We start from the raw sequence: 17,997 nt of genomic DNA, 5'->3' as shown, positions 1-17,997 counted from the left end.
AAAGTTTCTTTTATATTTTTGCCTTTTAGATACTGGATGATTGTAAGAGAATAACCCAGAACGTTCCAACCTTGTCTTTGAACTCCTTACAAGAATCACAGTCTGCTGTGATGTCCTGAGGCTGCCCCCTGCTGGCTACTGGGTTCCTCTGCTGCTCTAGTTTGGTTTGTGCAGCTTGTGATTAACTGAAGTTGTCCATAAAGGAAATTTTGAATGTCCTTCAAGGGCAATTTGATGTACAACCAGCAATCAGTGCATGACAAAAATAAACAAATATAAACAATGCAAATAAAACACAATATAGACTAAGTAGCAGGGGAAAATTAGCTTTTAATAAATGAATTGATAAGTCGACCAAAAGAAAATTACCCGTCAACTATTTAGATATTCGCGAAACATTTCATTCTACTTTTAATTTTCCTGTTTTGATTCTAATAATTATTAATGTTAGTGACATTTCCTTGATAAATGGGTGGAGGTTTTATTATCTCTGCTAAGGTGGTTATGTTTTCATCTCTGATTTGTCAGTCAACAGGTTTATGTAATAAACTACTGGACCAATAACCAAACAAATTGGTAGAAGGAAGCTGCATGGATCAGAGATGAACCTATACGGCTCTGTTGAGCTCTACTGAGTGCCAGTCTAGTGAATGATTCTGGAATCGTCTCTCAAAAAACATCCCCCCCCATAGGGTTTGTAGTGTGAAGCTAATGAGGTGTTTTATAAAGATGTGATCGAAAACGTCAGAACAAGTGAATCCTCTTTATTTCAGCATGAACAGAAAAGAAAGGAGTTGCATTTCACTTCACAGCAGTTCCTCATAGAAGCATGCTGCATACAAAGAAATGTATTAAAACCTACACATTTTGGCAGCATAGTAGGGACATTATAGACTGCGGTTAGAGTCAAAGATGAATCAAAAAAAGATTTAATTAACAGGTGCACAATTCAGAAAGCACCGCAAAGTAGAGGAGGAGAAGAAAGAACAATATAGAGGTAAGAATCACCCCGATGCATGACAGTTTGCGTGTGTATGTTGGGGGGCGCCAATTTTAAATCTCACCTAGGGCGCCAACATTACCAGGGCTGGCCCTGACCAGTGAGCTGAACTCCCAACTACGGTTCGGAGCCGAGACACTGGCCAGAGAAGAAAACACTTGGAAAACGTTGCTTGATAGGTCTGTAAATTGCCCAATTCCACATTAAGGTATAGTATTTCATATAATTATATTCATTGATGCATTAGTATTTTCTTAACATAAAAGTTGCAGGTGGTACAGGTGGTACCCCCCCCCCCCTCCCTATTTGACAGTGTCCCATTTATATAGTTTATTACTGTCAATGTGTAACAAGCACAAAACCAAGCTCATGCCATTCATCCGAAACAAAGCAAGAGGTGTTGGGTAACCAGTCATTCACTGCTTGTTTTAAATGAAGGTGTATTATAGTCTGAGCCAATACTAACACCAACACACTGAGCGCCTGACACTCAACGCTCATAAAGCCGAACACAGGCTGAAAATCTGGCAACCCTGACAAAACAAGTAGACAGTGGCCAAAGTCCACTGTCAGCAGAAGGCTGAAACTCCACCGTGCTTACTGCCTCGCTGGAGCTACCAGTCAGTTTTAAATTATCTTTACTGTAAACATGATGGAGATTCCAGTATTTACAGTGGACGCCTTCACTAATTTACCATTCAAGGGAAACCCTGCAGCAGTATGCCCACTAATGCACGTGAGTAATAAAACTAATGCACAGTGGGTTTACGTCATATCACTCTGACGCCCACTGCACTAAAAACACACTTCAACAGGCTGCTTCTATACTGAAAATCTTTGCATTTGGCTCAAATAGAGCAGTTACTGCTCGTAACATTTGCTGATTGAGTTTTTATATTGGAAATTTTCACAAAATTGTAGCTGCTTATGTGTCACATGATGATATAGTTCATTGTAACTAAGCAGTCTGACATACTTTCCACCCTTCAATCTACACTGTATGTATGCACCACAGTGACATAATTGTCACAACTAAAATATTTCTCTATGTGTTTCCAACAGGAGCTGAGTGATGAGTTGTATCAGAAGCTCGCGGCAGAGATGAACCTGTCAGAAACTGTTTTCATCACCACAATCAACCCCTCTGACACTTTCTCTACAGGTCAGATAATGTCTGCTCACTTAATTTCACTACAGTTAATAATCCTTTGTCGTAAACTGTACGGCCATCTTGTTTTGAAGACTGTTTGGAGACAATACTGCTGCAAGCAATTCAGTGGATCTTGGCCAATAATCACTGTATATCCACTTCATATCCCACATCAGATCAGCTCATCGATGATGCATGTTGCATATGAATATTATACAATTTACACATAGGAATTTTATAATTGTAGGACTATACATTGTCATCTTGAGCCATAAGTCTAATAATGTGGGGAACTGAAAAAAACTGCTTGGGATTAGTATACAGTGATGAATTCAAAAATGATATCACTGTGTTTGCAAAGATAAATTTAGTTTGATTAATGCAACATCTATACATTTTTGGTATCACACGAGAAATGATGAATACTTGTAAATTTCCCTTTAGAAAGAGACTTTGCTAAATCTGAAGCAAAGCGGTTTCTCATATTGTGATTATAAGGTCTCTACTGACGATAACACAAAGAGGGGGACGGACATGTTGAATTTGTGTCTGCAATAAAGCACCGATCTGAAAAGTGTGATGTGATGAACAGGATCAAGGTTCCGTCTCAGATGGTTTACACCGACCACTGAAGTGAATCTGTGTGGTCACGCTACTCTGGCCTCCGCTGCAGTGCTGTTCCAGCACAAGAGTAAGATACAGACTGAACACACATATGCACATGTAGAGTATAATAGTCTTTTAATGCAGTGGCAGCATGACCGACTGATCAGGTTGAATAGGATCATACTAATTAAACTGGCAGGTATTTTTCAATGTAAACCTGTTATTTTAAAACATTTCCATGTATAAAACAATGCAGCTTGATACACAGCCAAGCAAAGGAGCTTTTAGCTTTTAGTTCACATGACTCAGTTACATGTAAAGATGTACTTCATCAGCCAGACTGTTTGTATCAGCTCTAATAATCCTATGGTCCATCTGTTAGAGAATGTGAATCCTGTAGTGGTGTTTGAGACAAGGAGTGGAGATCTGGCGGTCACCAAGCAGAGCAAGGGCTACGTCATGGACTTTCCTCTCAACCCACCCACCCAGGAGGTACAGTGTGTGTCTATGAGGTCAGATAAACACATCAGGATATCAGGAAATTATTTGTTTGAAGGTTAAAGATGTATATTTTTGCCAAATAAATAAATGTTTAATCTCAAAGGGTAAAGATATGAAACCATAACACTATGCAATACAGTGACGAAAGTTGTAAAAACTAATATGGAGAAAAATGATTAAAGCGGAGACACATCTGCAGTCACTAATTTCTATGCTACGTTAACAATATTCAGCATCACTATCAAGAAACAGCTTTGGTGAAACCCAGCAGCTCTTCACCCAGCTCAGTGCTGTTACATACAGTGCAGCTGTAGTTTGATGAGTAGAACAGTAATAAAATCAATAGAAAAACGACAAAATGTCAGAATCATAACTTCAAATGTTTCTGTCTGCAGGATCCGAGTGAGTTCAGAGACATCATAGAGGTCAGTAGGACAGACCTTACAGACACCTCCTCTCTCTGTGAGGGAATGTGTTACAGCACTTACTCCTGCTTTACTGTCAACATGAAACCATCAGTAGAGCAGTGGGAGTTCATTCTAGTCTTTAAATTCCATCTCTGCTTCTGCGTGTGAGACAGGCAGCAGTTGGAAACCACCCAGTTCATGATGTTTGTATGAGCGACAACACTAAGAAACTGATGGTTCGACTGGCTGACAGCTGTGACAGGTTACAGTCAAAACACAGACACACACACCACATATATTCCAAGGAGTCAAGAGGAAGACATTTTGAAAAAGGATCAAAGAAGTTACAGTTCTGACAAAACATAATTTAAACTCGTTATTTAAATTAATAAAATATGTATTGTGTGTTGCCTGCAGGTCAGTTTTAACCAGTCTGAAAGTCGACCCTGTCACTCTTCAGAGAAGTGAGAAGAGTGGAAGAGTCAAAGGACTCATTGTCACCATGAAAGGTAAATAATATCCAGACCAGTAGAGGTAGCCAGACCAGTGGGGGTATCTCTGGACAGCGTGGGATCTTAACCCTAACCCCATCACTGCAATGTATGTTGGACAATAGGGTCTCCAGACTGCCAGTCAGGACACGACTTCTACTCCAGATACTTTGCTCCATGGAATGGAATCCCTGAGGATCCCGTCACAGGTAAATCTACAGATACTACACCTCCACTCCTCCCTGCTTCATTTGAATGTAGGGTTGATATTTCATATTTTTCTTTGAATACATCGACATAATCTTATATCACATTGTCATTAATGTGTTCCATACATTAACCTACAAGTGACAGGTCCAAGGAAAAGTATGAGTATTCAAGATGCTCAGCACTTTACTGCAGCGAAGTTTTTAAATGTTCAGTTTCACTAAAATCTGGTCTTCAATTTCTGGTCTTATGAGTTTGATGTCTTTGCAGGTTCCGCTCACACCGTCCTCGGAAGCTACTGGTCTAAGAAACTGGGGAAGAAGAAAATGCTGGGTAATCAATATTGCATTCGTTAAATTTACTATTTTATCCAAAAAGACCTAGGGGAAAAACTAAAAACTTTTTCTACAAATAAAAAAAATGTAGGCCTAACCCTAACCCTAACCCTATCAATTTGATGACAAAGGTTCATGCAGTCATCACTACTGAACAGTACCCTACTCACCATCAGATCTTTTGTGTGTGTAGCTTACCAGTGCTCCAGTCGAGGTGGGGAGCTGGAACTGGAGGTGAGAGATGATGGGAGAATCAACATCGCTGGACAAGCCGTCACTATTCTGCAGGGAACCATCACACTGTAGTTACACAAACACTCACGCAAAGAGGGTTGGAGATGCTGAAACAGTCAACTTGTTCCTGAGAGTAGAGGAGGAGACGGGAAACAACATACAAGAAAGAAAACTTCATACACTTTGTTAGGATTTGTATTATTTATTAATATATCACAAAAGAAAAATCACAATATTACACAAACAAAACATGGAATATCAGAGATTGGGCTGGAAGAAAACCAGATCAATCGAAGAATTGCAGCTCGCCAGGTCATCAGGATGTTATCTGAATCATTTTGCTAGTTGTATTAAAAAAAAGAAATTTAATTAATCCCATAAATTGTATTTTTCCCTTCTAATTCAGAGTTATAACAGTAAGGATATCATGTAGTATCCACTGAAATAATGCAGTCTGTGTGCAGCCTTAGATTACACAAAGGAATTGAAATAACTCAAAGTCTTGGCTTTACTTTATTAATGCTGTAACTAACAATATGAATGAAATGAAATGAGAAATTATTTTAAGAACAGCTGGATTTATAACTCAGGCAGTTGATGACTGGTGATGCTCATTCACAGAATAAAACAATAGTTCAAGTATGTATGAGGTCCGGTGTTCAACAGTTTATACACTAAATAAAATAAAATACACATCATTACCTCGTCCTTTAGACAACAGTTTCTTTTTATACGACATGTTTAGCTAGTTTTAGTTTTGTATGCAACAGGTTTAACAGGATACTCTTTGCTCTTTAGTGTTGCACAATGGGGACAGTTACACGTACACTGTTAAAACTGGAATACAAACTGTGTGCTGTTAAAAATAAATCATCGATGAAAACAGAGCCACATCGTTTGAAGGTAAGTCACTAGTTTCAGAGAATGATGTCTTCTAACTCTAACTTCAAATGATATTCTCACAATCTGTAGAAATGTACCAGTGGAATGCATGTGAAACCAACAAAGCATTTTGTTCGGAATGTCAACGGTAGACGTGCGAATTTATCAAAATGTCACTTTTATAACCCAAAGCCACCTCACTCTTCAAGTTATTTGTATTATAGAAGGTTGTGATCATAAAACAAATATAGTAACGTGGATTTGACGCAGTGTTTTGTTTCAAAGCAGACAAGTTGTTCAGAGGTCAGAACTGGTGTGTTAAATATTGTCAAAGTTAAAATCCACATGATAGTGACAATACTTTGTGCGATTGAGAACTGACACCTGCAGAAGTGTTTACAGCTCATCCTTCATGTTTGATCACAACAACCTGACGGATCACGCAAAGCTTTTTTTCGGACTGGTTCCCAGGCGCTGCCCTGTTGAAGTTCTCACAGCGACCTTCTGCTCCACTGTGAGACAAACAGCTTATCTGCGACCCCATCATGGCTTCACACTGCCATCTGTCATAAGTGCATGCTGGGTAATGCCTTGTGAGCCGCTGGCGGGAGCTTGATAATGTGAAGTAAGCGTTCAGGAAAAAAATGTGCAGACACAGAAGATGTGAAAAAAGTGACAAATAGGAAGAAAACTGATCAATACACTTTACATTTCATTACATGTAAAGCGAAATTCATACGATTTGCTGTGAAAATGAAGAAACGTGGAGTGGTAGCATCATGAGGTTTTTGTAAAGGATATCATGTTCTCCTGCTGGAGATGGCTGAGCAGCTTCTCCACGGGTGCGTAGCGTCGTAGTGTTGTGGCAGAGCCCACCATCAGCAGCTTGTGTTTGGCCCGGGTAATGGCGACATTCAGTCTGCGCCAGTCCTTCAACAACTCGCCTAACTGTTAACAGAGACAGGGGGAGGGGTCATGTCAGGTTTTCACTCATTTATTCATCCATAAAGAGACAGAGGCTCCAGGATAAGAGTGGAAAAGGGAGTTGGGAAGTAAAACACTTACGTTTCCTTCCTCTGTCGTGCTCCTGACAAAAGAAAACACAATCAGACCTTTGTCCCGTCCCTGGTATTTGTCGACTGTGTTCACCTCCACCCCAGTGAAGGCAGGGGACAGCAGCAGAGCAGAGATGCTCTTCAACTGTTGTCTGTAGGGAGCGATGACGCCTATATCGCTGGGCTTACAACCCGCCTGAAAACAAGAAAGAAATAAGCAGTTAGAGCAGCATAGTCAGCACACAAGACCTTCGGGTCCCACTTCTATTGAATAGCTCTAATGCCATAAATAGTTGAGAATCATTTGATTTACCTTTATGAACAGTGAAAGCAGCATGTGTATGAGAGCAGCCTCATTGTGATTGCTGACACCTCCCTGCTCCACCGACTCCAGTGCAGGCACCTGGAGTCAAACAGGGGACACAAACATTAAGACCAGCACAACTCAACACCCAATACACTATAAAACTGTGGTCATGTTTTGATCACTTTCTTCTACAGTTACAGCAGCTGCTCTATTTGCTTGACCTACCACCATAGAAAAAAACATTTCAGCCTATATGTAAAAAAACGTAGAACAAACATGTCATGTAGTCAGCATCAGTAGAACATAATTGTCAAAATATGTATTTTGCAACTCAAACTGAGAAATGTCAGATTTCTAACTAAGCTGTGAGGTGTTACTTATTTCCATTTCCATTGGGGTTAGATTACCATCAGGCTCAGACAGTTGTAGACGAGCAGCACTTTCACTCAGTTTAAATCTTCAATTCTAACATCATAGTCTTTTACTTTAAACAGAATAATTTCTATCTCAACACAACACATTTAAAAAAACAACAACAAACTACTGGTTGAAACACGTTCTCTATTTTCAACCAACCATTGAGCAGTCAAGGAAGTAAACGGGGTTGCCAGGCAACAAAGTGGCCTGTATCCAAGCCAGGTCATGCTGTGGATGAGTCTGAGAGAAGGAATCAAGCTCCGACTGGACGGAGAGCAGGAAGGGCAGAGTGAGCAGAGCCGAGGCCGTCCTCTCTGATCCACACTCCAGACGGCCTTCGTACATCAGGGAGTTACTGAGAGACATTATCTGCCTGAAACAAACACAGTACTAATCATTTATCATGAAGTGGAAATACTTTTAACCCTTAATACAGGTTCATAATGAAGTTAACAGTAGCTCCACTTACTTCTGTATCGATAATATTAGCAGTAAATGGTTGTGAAATAGCCATTTGAGTGGTTTTATGGATCATAATAAACCAGACAAAGACTAGACACCCATACAGTAGCCTTACCTGTTCATCCGGTACTGTACATTGAGGTGAACCACTGCTTCACTGTGGAGCTCCAGTCGCTTAAATAGACTTTCATCCATCCCAAGTGACCTGGAGAAAGAAATAAGAAATGACCGAACTTGTAAATGATGATGATAATAAGCTTTTGCTGGTAGGAAACACAAATCAAAATACACCTCTGTTACATCTATGATTTACACACACATACACACCCTTTACCTCGCTTCTTGGTTCTGCACTATTGGCGGCAGTTGTTGGTGATCTCCAACCAGGACAAATCTCTTGGCGTAAAACAGGGGTCCCAGACAGATGGGCTGGCTGATCTGCGACGCCTCGTCTACGATGCAGAAATCAAACCGCCGACGTGTGAAAATGGGATGCTTGATGCCCATACAGGTGGTCCCCACTATCAACTAGAGAGAGAGGGGATTGGTATTGAATCGGAAGACATTTACTCATTTTATGTTCAGTCAAACGTCTTTAGGTGGGAAAAACATTGTAATCAGCTGTGAATATCCTAAAAATAAATTCTAAATAAATAAAAAGGTGATTGCATTGTTTAACTATTTCTTCACCTCCTTGTTGTAGAGCTGCTCCAAGTCTGAGGGAGAATGAATTCCTGTCTTCCTGGCAATTTCCTCTGTGTAGGGCAGAATATCTGGATGAACCTGGAGCAGGTGGAAGAAAACAGAACAGAAATCAGAGCAAGTCCGAAATAAAGCTGAGGAAGGGTCACGGAGAGGGGATAATACAGTTAATTGTTATTGCTTAATATTTCATAAATACAGATTATTATAACTGATAATTCAATATTTTGACACATTACAACAGCGAACCTTCTGGCCCTGTCCAAGACGCAGAAACCCGATTCGGAAACGCTTCAGCTTCAGCAGGATGTTGTCCACTGCAGAGTGGGTGTAGCTGGTCAGCAACACACTGAAGCCACACGCATGTAGGATGCGAACCTGAGAGACAGAGTCAGAGGGAATTATGGAGAGAACAGCTCTGGTTTTACATGGAGTAAAAAAATAAATAATCAGGATTTAGGTCACGTTTACAGGTGATGAGGATTTACCAGGGTGCAGATGGTTGTGGTTTTGCCTGTGCCAGGCATGCCAACAATCAGTGTGTAGTCTTTAGACAGCAACACCTTCTTCATAGCCTGCTTCTGGGGTTTGTTGAGTCCTAACACAAACACAACCAAATATCATCCAAAATGCACTAAGGATAGTGGTAGTGGTTTCAATGCATTATGAATGGGACTTTATAACAGACTAAAGACTTTATTCACCCACTTTAATTACACATTACTTATTGATTCGCCCAACAAAGACATCTAGAGTGTTTAAAATCTGACAATCATCAAATTAGTTGTGAAAGTGTTTCAGCAGCTGAAACACTATGGACTCAGTTTCAAGACTCCTCTGTATTTATTTCAGTTTAAGGGCTAAATGTAGTTACTGTCACTTCCTTCGTACTTTCATCTTACAAGATAAGATAAGTAAAACAGACAATATTTATGAGATAGTGATGATGAATGAAAGATTTCAGTGTTTTCATAGTTGTTAAACATTTTCAATAGTTTAACAACACATATTACAATGATCATTTTAGTCACTATCATCATTATATGAAATGTTCTATCATCTAGTCTCCCACTGAACTAATAAGTTGTGTTTAAATGAGAAAATATGATTTTGTGCAGTTTTTTTACAATTGATTTAGGTAAGAAACTACATATCTTAGCAAAATGTCTTTCCAAGAAGCTGCTCATTTATATCATTGCCCCCCCTGAAAAAGACATGAGAAAGGCGGAGAAGGAAAACAGAAGAGAGAAGCTTCGGCACCTTTGAGGATGTTGGCCACGGTGTCTTTGGCCTCTCTGGGCAGAACTGAACTGAGGTTGGAGATAAACTGTGGAGGATGAAGGTCAATAACCAGCTCCCTCAGACGATCACTGCAAACGGACGGACGTGTGTGTTGAACATCACTTTACATTTTCAAAGAAACAGTGGTACAAGAGGTACTTTTACACACAACAAAGAATTGGCGCTTAGTTATTATCCAGTACATAAGCCTGTTGCACCATCACCTACATGCACAACTTTTGAATTGACTGTACCGACCTGTCCTGAGAGTTCTCCATCAGTCTGGAGAGATTGGTGAGGTGAGTACTGAGGCCCACTACACCCTCATCAACGTCCAAACGAAACAACACACCACTGAACTGTGACAAGTCTCTGTGAAACACACAACAACAACAAAACAGCTGTCAATAAAGTTCAGAAACCATGAATAGTCTTTGTGATGAAATACTCCAGAGGCCAGCGATATGACGATTTGGTCTCACCTGTCCAGAGTGCAGCTGACCTGAGACCTGCTGACCTCACACATGTATCCTGTTGCCAAGCCAACAAAACGACCTTCCAGGTCACTAACCACGATGCGATCCCCGCTGGCCGGGCCGCTGCTGACCGAACCCTGCTGTGGTGCGACACTACTTCTCTGGAAGCGATGGAGGAAAACTCCCTCAGCCTGGATGGTCACTGGACCACTGAGTTGCAGTCTCCCCACACAGCTGCCATTCTTCTCACTACAAGCACAAGTCAGAGTTTACGGAGCGAAATAAATTAGGTATTACAGTGAAAGAAAACAGTGTTTGTGGTTCATACATTGTGACATTGTAACAGCAGCTGGTGGACTGCGTGAGGGTACACGTTTAAAGTTTCTCACCTCTCCTCGACCGTCTGAAGCCACACACGCTTTCGGCCATTCTTTGCCTCCATGGTGGCAGCTTCAAGGCAACAGAGCAGCAGCCAGTGGGAAAAATAATTCAGATACGGTGCGGTCAGATGACCCGTCTCCTGCTGCAGGAAGTCTCGCACAACATCCTCACTGACGTCTGCGGAGCTGCTATCCACCGCTCTGGAGGACGGGTAAAGAGAGGTGTGGAGAAAAGAGGGACAATAAGAGAAGAAGTTGTAACTGCTTTAACCTTATGCCACCTGAGTACTTTCTCTCCTCTTCCATGGTGGCAAAGAGAGATCAAAAAGTCTTACCTCTCGTATAATGCACAGTTTCTCTGCTGAGGACAATACTGGCACGTTTGTCTGTCTGTCAAGATGTCGGGAAGTCTGGACAGGCGACTCTGCTTCGCTTCTCTCTCCACACAGTTGTGAATGTGATGAACCAAAGTGTTCCTCAACTTCACCAGCTCTGTGATAAACAGAGAGGTTTAGTAAGAAAGCTGAGTTAAAAAGACAGGACTCTCCTTTGGATTGTGCACGATTGTGATGTGGTTCAATTCAGTTGAAAGTGGACTTTCAGTGGTGAAGTAGTTCTGGTGTGGGTGTGTTTGTGGGTGTTTTTTTTCCATCTTTGTAACAATCATTGATCATCAGATACCTTTTGAACTTATTTAGTAGAATTGAGAAAATATGATTGTGAATTGATTGTCCACAACTTGCACATCCTTTAAGTGTACACGTGTACCTCTGCTGTCCATGCGAGTGGGCACTACAGGGTGAACGTTTCCAGTCTTCAGGTAGAGCAGGAGGCCGGCTTCGGGATTATATCTCTCTTTGCTCATCAGAGTGTACAGAATCACCTGTAAACACACAGAAACACATTTTGAAACCATAACCGAGTCAGGTTAAATGATTTTGAATGAATTCTCTTATATCGATTTAAACCTGCCTTAGAGCAGATCTACCCGAGCTGAACACACGGGGGTCCACCAACCTGACTGCGATGCTCTATAGAGTTCGACTCCCGTCCAGTTTTCAGCTCCAAGGGCAAAGTCTTCTCCTCCGGGGTTCTGTGATTGCCCCGTCTTGGACTTTGGATTCGAACACATGCCGTCACATCAATTTTCCCTTTCAGACCAAATCTCGGTGACCACACGTTCTCCTCTATATCTACAAGCTCTGTAACCGTGATCATCGCTGCAGAGTCCTTGTCCCTGCTTGGAGCTCTGCTGCTGCTTGGGCTGGAGTCATGGAGACAGAGATGAACCGATAATCAGCTCTTTAAGTTGACACAACTTTATTCAGATTTATGCGTTTACTTTGTAAGCAAATATTAAAAGTATCACAAGTCTCATTTCTGATGACATTTATCTCACTGATTAATATGGGAATTGGGTAAAACAACAAAGTAGACTACTGCAGTGTGTGTGTGTGTGTGTGTGTGTGTGTGTTTACATACATTTTGAGACTGATGGATTTTGGCGTTGCAGAGTTGAGGTATTCCTTTGCCCAGTGTTCCAGTGAGGGCAGATAATCTTGCAGTTCCTGCTTCATCTCCTCCTGACTCACACCCATACTGTACCTGGAGACACAGACAGAAGAACACAAATGTTATGGAACAAGACTGATGCTGAGAATATCATTTTCAACCAACCTATTCTCGTTTACTTATAATCTTTACCGCTCTGTTCAAGCGTTATATTCCAATGGGATCTGCAGGGTATGACACTTACATGTCTCCCAGGTACTGAGGACGACGCAGCGCCTGGTCCGCCAGCTTAGTCAGAGTGTCCAAAGAAAAATCTTTAGCCGTAGCTGCTCTCTGAAAGATCTCGTGGACTATTGTGCCGTTCAGCATCTGCTTTGAGCCACCGTCAAAACTCTGCATCACAGAAAACAGAAAGAATGAGAGAGAGAAAGATTAAAGCATTGGGGAGTGTATATAAATCACCATCAACACTACATGTCATGTAATCCAAGTAAATTCCTTGTGATGATAACATGAAAAAAATATGAGCTTTCACACTGTGCATGTGTGATGTCCATTTCAAGATACAACGGGAAACAAAGAATAATACAACAATTATATAGCTCATGTTCGGACATAACAAATTACACATTGCTCAAAAGGAAGATGAGTTTGAAATAGAAGTTGAGAATTTCTTTTTTAATTATTCTTGAAAGCTTTTTACCTTGAACATATCGCTCAGCACTGCTCGCCTCATGCAGCGGATGGAGCTGGAGATGCTGGTGCCTGAGATCAGACTATCAGGCAGTAGAACCAGGAAGCCCTGCTCCCGGTCCACCACCCAGGAGCCCTCCCCGGAGCAGCCTTCCAGGTGCACCACATCACCGCAACAAACAGGCGTCATCTCCCTGGGAACACCCGGCAAATGATCATTATTACATACACGCTTAATGGAGACCAATCAGCGAAGATAAATAGTACACATGGATGTATGCGTTTATGAATTGGAAAATTCATCATAACATTTATGTGTTACTACATTTGTATGACTAAAAGTATGAAAAAAGTAACATTGTACTTTAATTGAGCTCTTATACATATTGAAGCAGATAAGTGTATTTATCTGGGGAGTTTATTGAAAAGAATGATGCTATATTGAAAATAAGGTTGTTAGTGACAGTATCACCGGAGCAGACGTCCTAACACGCATCATTACCATCCATCTTTCAGCAGACATGTCTCAGTTGGATGCAGAGATTTGTAGCATGTGAGGGTCAGTGTTTTGTGACCAGGCCTCTCCTCAACATCCAGCACCCAGTAGCGGTTGTTAGCCCCTCCAGACAGGATCACGTGATCTGGTACCTTACTGTAGGAGGTAGAACATCATCATCAGATATGCTCGTGGTTGTATTCAAACATCAGTTTTGTTAATCTGAATAAACCCTGGAGTGGCTGTTCGTGTTATTCTCACCGTGGTTTCTTGGATTTAACCTCTGGGACAAAAGCTTCACTATCATCCATAAAGTCTGCAAACCAGCTCTCATCCAACTTCTCTTCCACAGGACATGCAGATGTCATCCCTGGTATTAAAAAAGTAAGCAGTGGAAAATAAACATTCAAAGTTCAAAGATATAGCAAATAGAGTGCATTTATATAGAGCTTATATAGGATTTAACATCCACTCAAAGCTCTTTACAGCACAAGTCACATTCATACAGCCTTGTCGTTTCTATAACACATCATTCACACTCCGATGAACAGGGCAGGTGGTGTTCTGGTTAGTGGACGGCCTACTCTACCTCTAAAACTCCAGCTGCACCATTAGAGCAGTATTTATATCATAATATCAAATTATTGACTTATGGCCGGCGCATGCTTCTGCAACTGCGTCTGTGGCTTTTCACGCAGCTGTGTCAAAGGACTCGTTGTCATTCATGCTTCTCCAAGCGTTGAGTGTGTTACAAAGCAATTCCCCGCAAGACCACTAGGCGTAGTTACGTTTGTTGTTGAAGACGGCCTTAGAGACGCCTCCTTTGTGTGTGGCAGTCGTCGCCGACTGTTTATTTACATCGCCACTGCGGCTCCTCATAGCCTTTTTCAGGCGGACAAATCCTCCAGTCAGTGACGGGTTATACAAGTGGACATACTTTCGGATCTCTTCTGCCAAACGCTCTTCTATTGGGTCCATATTCGTTCTTCTAAATCTTCCGTTGTTTCTGCCTGTATTATGGGGCATGAAACCGGATATGCGACTCTGGAAAGGATGTACTTAGCAGACCAATCACAGCTTTGTGGGGTGCATGAGGCTCGCGGAGCTTTGTCTATAGTTAGACAAATTGGACAACGCACGTAAGCACGTAAGAAGAGATACATAAGCACGTAAGGGGCCCGGAAGGGCTCTTGCGCTTGCTGGCCCATGAAAACGCAGAAGAATGCGCCGGCCTTCAGTGTCACTCGATACAGTAATCTGAGATTTGACAATGTATGAAGTTAATTCATATATTTTTCATATAAATTGTAATATTTGATCCTGTTAACAAAATGCAGTTTTTCTAAGTATAATTACAATATTACCTTCAGCTTGGTCCTGATTGGACGATGGCCCTCTGTCTCCATTCGGTGATGTCATGGCTGTTCTCGTAGCCTCTGCCTGTGGTGCAGGTGCACTGGGTTTGTGTACAGCAGTAGTAAGTGTGAGAGTATCCTTGTCCAGACCAGTGTGTGGGTTTCCAGTGGTTTTTGCCTCTGTGTCTTTCTGCTCTGTTATCACAGTGAAACCAGAGTCTTTCTCAGCTTCATCTCTCTCTTCCAGATGTTTTCGGTGGCAAGACACAGACTTCAGTGACACTGTCGAGTGTCTGCTGTCATTAAAGACCACTCCAGTACCACGGCATTGACCCTCTGACCTCTCAGACTGGTCACTGGAGAAATGAGGCATCCTCCCATGGCCAATCAAAGTCCTTGTTAGGTTGCTGCCAGTAGGGCTGATGATGGTTCGTGGTCTCTTTGCATTGTGGGACTCTTCAGGGGGACTGAAGAGTCTTTTTATTGAGCCAGAACATCCCTCTTCCCTCTTGGTTCCCCGCATATTCTGCCCTTTGGGGTGCGGACTGAGGCAGATAGGGGACAGTTGGCCAGTATTCCCCAGGCTTGTGGCGTCTCTGCTGGGCAGGGAGCTCAGTCGACCTGCCTCTCTGGAGGGAGAGGAGGAGGCGAGCCTGATCTGACTTGTCGGCGTCTCTGGTACCGAGAAGAGAAAATCTGGCGAGGAGGGCAGGAGGTTTTCAAGGTCCCCAAGGATGCACCTCTTTACCGGGGAGTGGAGTCTGACTCGAGCGGTGCCATCATTTTTGATCTGAGGTTCAGTCTTTGCAAATGCAGTGATGGAAATCGAACTTGAAAGTGACTCGCCCTAAAAGCAACACAGTATTGCTAGGTTTGAGTTTCATTACAAAACCTAAATAGACAGTTATAGCAAGAACAAATTGTTAATGCACAGGACACAGAACAGATGAAAGAAAAATATAAACAGACTACAAGTGGAAAATTCCCAATTTCTGTTCACAGAACTGATAATAAAAGAATGTAAGAAGACTTTTCAAAAACCATTGCGTAATGATATCAATCAAATAGGCCTAATGAAGGTTTTAAAAGTTAGTTCTGTCAAAATCGTGAAGAAATAAGGAAAATAAATGATAATAAAGCAAAAGACAATGAAACAAAAAAGGAAACTTACACAAAACACAACAAAGAAATAGAAGTGCTTTTTACCTTTTGGGGTTCAGAGGAGAAGAAGGATGAGATGTTCTTCTGTCCTCCAAGAGTCACCTGAAGCAAAGATACCATACATGTACCATCTGTTTGTTGTATGACAAGTCAGTACATTCAAAATCATTTAAGACAGTAAAGAGGCAGCAGCTCCAGTGAAGGAGCAGGTACTCTGCTGCCTGAAAACCACTCAGCAGTCGGGGATATCAGCTCTGAAACCCACTGTTATTTGAATTATTTTATAGATAGATCAAATTATACCTTTAATCCTAAACCAGTTCATTGTGACGTCACAGTTACAGAAGTCCTCAGGGCTACAGAAGTCGTCACAGCTGGAATTAAGGGAGATTTGTATGCACTTCTCCTTAGACTGAATGTGTTGATACCTTCTGTATCTATATAAAATCTGCAGTCTTGGAAATCTCCCTCTCTACAACAGGAGACCTTTAAAAATATATAAATTCCTCTAGTTTGGCTCTTGTGATGTGACTGATGTTTTCCAGCCATACATATAGACAGTTAATAATTCATCAACAATCAATTACAACCAACAGCAATGGCAGTTGTGGCGGTCATTAGTTGCATATCATGGTATTACATACATATATACACATACATGCAACACAACCTTACTGAGTACTTTTCTTTAGGATAGTTTAAGTACATGTTCCATCTGTCTGTGGAGATTCGGTCATCCAGGTCGTGGTACATCCAAGTACTAAAAACAGGTCCACCGGACTCAGAGTGCACCGTCGGTGATTCCTGCGAGTGAAATCATAGCTCACCTTGGTTTTCTTCAGTCTGGTTCTGTTCATGTTGACTCTGGTCGAACCACGGGCAGGTGTGTGGCTGTGTTACTTATTAACGGAGCGGGTCAGTTTCATGTGTCCGTACAGAGTTCAGCTCGCTTCACTTAGAGCGACTCTTCGTCTCCATCACCCGGAGAAGGTTCACTGACACACCGACCTCATCCAGCGACACTCTCCGTTAAAGTACCGGCGGCTCGGACGCTTGTCGTCACGTTCTCTTCACCGTGTTTCCGCCGCATATGTCGGTTTATGGTCTGTTTAAACCACCGGGGCGCCAAATTTTCAGCTTCGCGGAACGGAAGTGACGTCAGGTACAGTTCCGCTCACAATTTTTTTTAAATCAACTTTATTGACATCCTGTAGAGATTGTGAGTATTGTGTTGTAGAGAGAATCATACAACCCCCAATTTACCCCAACAATTATTAATTTATTGGACAATGTGCTGTTTTTCCCCAAAACAAAAAAGATAAATAATATTCCAGGAACTAAACACATTAATCATTTTAATCCAAATATAAATTTAGTAATTTTATTTTTTCTTCTGAGATGTTAAAAGATATATATATATATATATATATTTGTATATATATATATATATATATGATTTCTAAATCTAATTATGAATAGGCTAATAAAACAATTACAAATTTACAGAAGCGTATTGTATTCACACGGAAAAACATAAAAAAAGCTCTGTTTTTCTAATACTTTTTTTGTGCAAAAAAAAAATATTAGCAAAACAGTTTTTGTTTTTTTTGTTATTTTGAAAGTGAAGTTCCTGTATAGACACGGACTTTCTGTTATGAATCTGTTACTTCACAAAGGAAACGTTTTATGTTTTAGTGACCCTCCGAAGAGGCACAAGCTCTTACGGTGTTGTTTAGGGAAGTTTCAAATATAACTGAAAAAATCAGTTGAAAGTCTAGACCATCTTTCGGGGGATATGCTCCAGATAGGTAAAGGATAGTTTTCAATTTTGTCCAGTTGTCAGTGGCTTTATTATGGAAGATTGGGTTAGATTTGGAAATGGATATC

The 17,997-nt window shown here is 41.3% G+C and overlaps 2 protein-coding genes across 2 annotated transcripts; one reads left to right on the top strand and one right to left on the bottom strand.

Moving 5' to 3' along the window:
- Positions 1 to 1,552: 1,552 nt before the first annotated feature.
- On the top strand, positions 1,553 to 5,639 carry LOC133953065 (phenazine biosynthesis-like domain-containing protein 1). Its single transcript, XM_062386908.1, has 10 exons — positions 1,553 to 1,736; positions 2,063 to 2,162; positions 2,743 to 2,841; positions 3,139 to 3,248; positions 3,653 to 3,682; positions 3,838 to 3,926; positions 4,082 to 4,173; positions 4,281 to 4,364; positions 4,633 to 4,695; positions 4,891 to 5,639. Exons 1-10 carry the CDS (start codon positions 1,650 to 1,652, stop codon positions 5,001 to 5,003), a joined length of 867 nt encoding a protein of 288 aa, XP_062242892.1. The 5' UTR covers positions 1,553 to 1,649; the 3' UTR covers positions 5,004 to 5,639.
- On the bottom strand, positions 5,480 to 17,407 carry dna2 (DNA replication helicase/nuclease 2). The gene is made up of 25 exons (XM_062386906.1): positions 16,938 to 17,407; positions 16,156 to 16,212; positions 14,959 to 15,796; positions 13,856 to 13,964; positions 13,601 to 13,750; positions 13,109 to 13,292; positions 12,650 to 12,798; positions 12,376 to 12,498; positions 11,911 to 12,157; positions 11,662 to 11,776; positions 11,229 to 11,385; positions 10,903 to 11,094; positions 10,520 to 10,762; positions 10,296 to 10,409; positions 10,017 to 10,126; positions 9,245 to 9,354; positions 9,006 to 9,134; positions 8,745 to 8,837; positions 8,389 to 8,582; positions 8,170 to 8,259; positions 7,752 to 7,965; positions 7,182 to 7,271; positions 6,879 to 7,064; positions 6,615 to 6,761; positions 5,480 to 6,433 (listed from the first exon to the last, which is right to left on the bottom strand). Exons 1-25 carry the CDS (start codon positions 16,965 to 16,967, stop codon positions 6,380 to 6,382), a joined length of 4,125 nt encoding a protein of 1,374 aa, XP_062242890.1. The 5' UTR covers positions 16,968 to 17,407; the 3' UTR covers positions 5,480 to 6,379.
- Between the last annotated feature and the right edge of the window lie 590 nt (positions 17,408 to 17,997).

This window comes from Platichthys flesus, chromosome 1, assembly GCF_949316205.1.
Source record: "Platichthys flesus chromosome 1, fPlaFle2.1, whole genome shotgun sequence".
Taxonomy (NCBI): Eukaryota; Metazoa; Chordata; class Actinopteri; order Pleuronectiformes; family Pleuronectidae; genus Platichthys; species Platichthys flesus.
This window is presented reverse-complemented; position numbering and strand designations above follow the sequence as displayed.

Bases quoted from the DNA above. Each gene is read 5' to 3' on its own strand.
- LOC133953065 (XM_062386908.1), top strand. From the start codon at position 1,650: ATGATGGAGATTCCAGTATTTACAGTGGACGCCTTCACTAATTTACCA. The intron at 3,683-3,837 runs GTCAGTAGGACA...CGTGTGAGACAG, and splicing joins AGTTCAGAGACATCATAGAG to GCAGCAGTTGGAAACCACCC. The intron at 4,365-4,632 runs GTAAATCTACAG...ATGTCTTTGCAG, and splicing joins CCCTGAGGATCCCGTCACAG to GTTCCGCTCACACCGTCCTC.
- dna2 (XM_062386906.1), bottom strand. From the start codon at position 16,967: ATGAACAGAACCAGACTGAAGAAAACCAAG. The intron at 12,799-13,108 runs GTAAAAAGCTTT...TCTGTGATGCAG, and splicing joins TGCTGAGCGATATGTTCAAG to AGTTTTGACGGTGGCTCAAA. The intron at 9,135-9,244 runs GTAAATCCTCAT...TCTGTCTCTCAG, and splicing joins CCACAACCATCTGCACCCTG to GTTCGCATCCTACATGCGTG.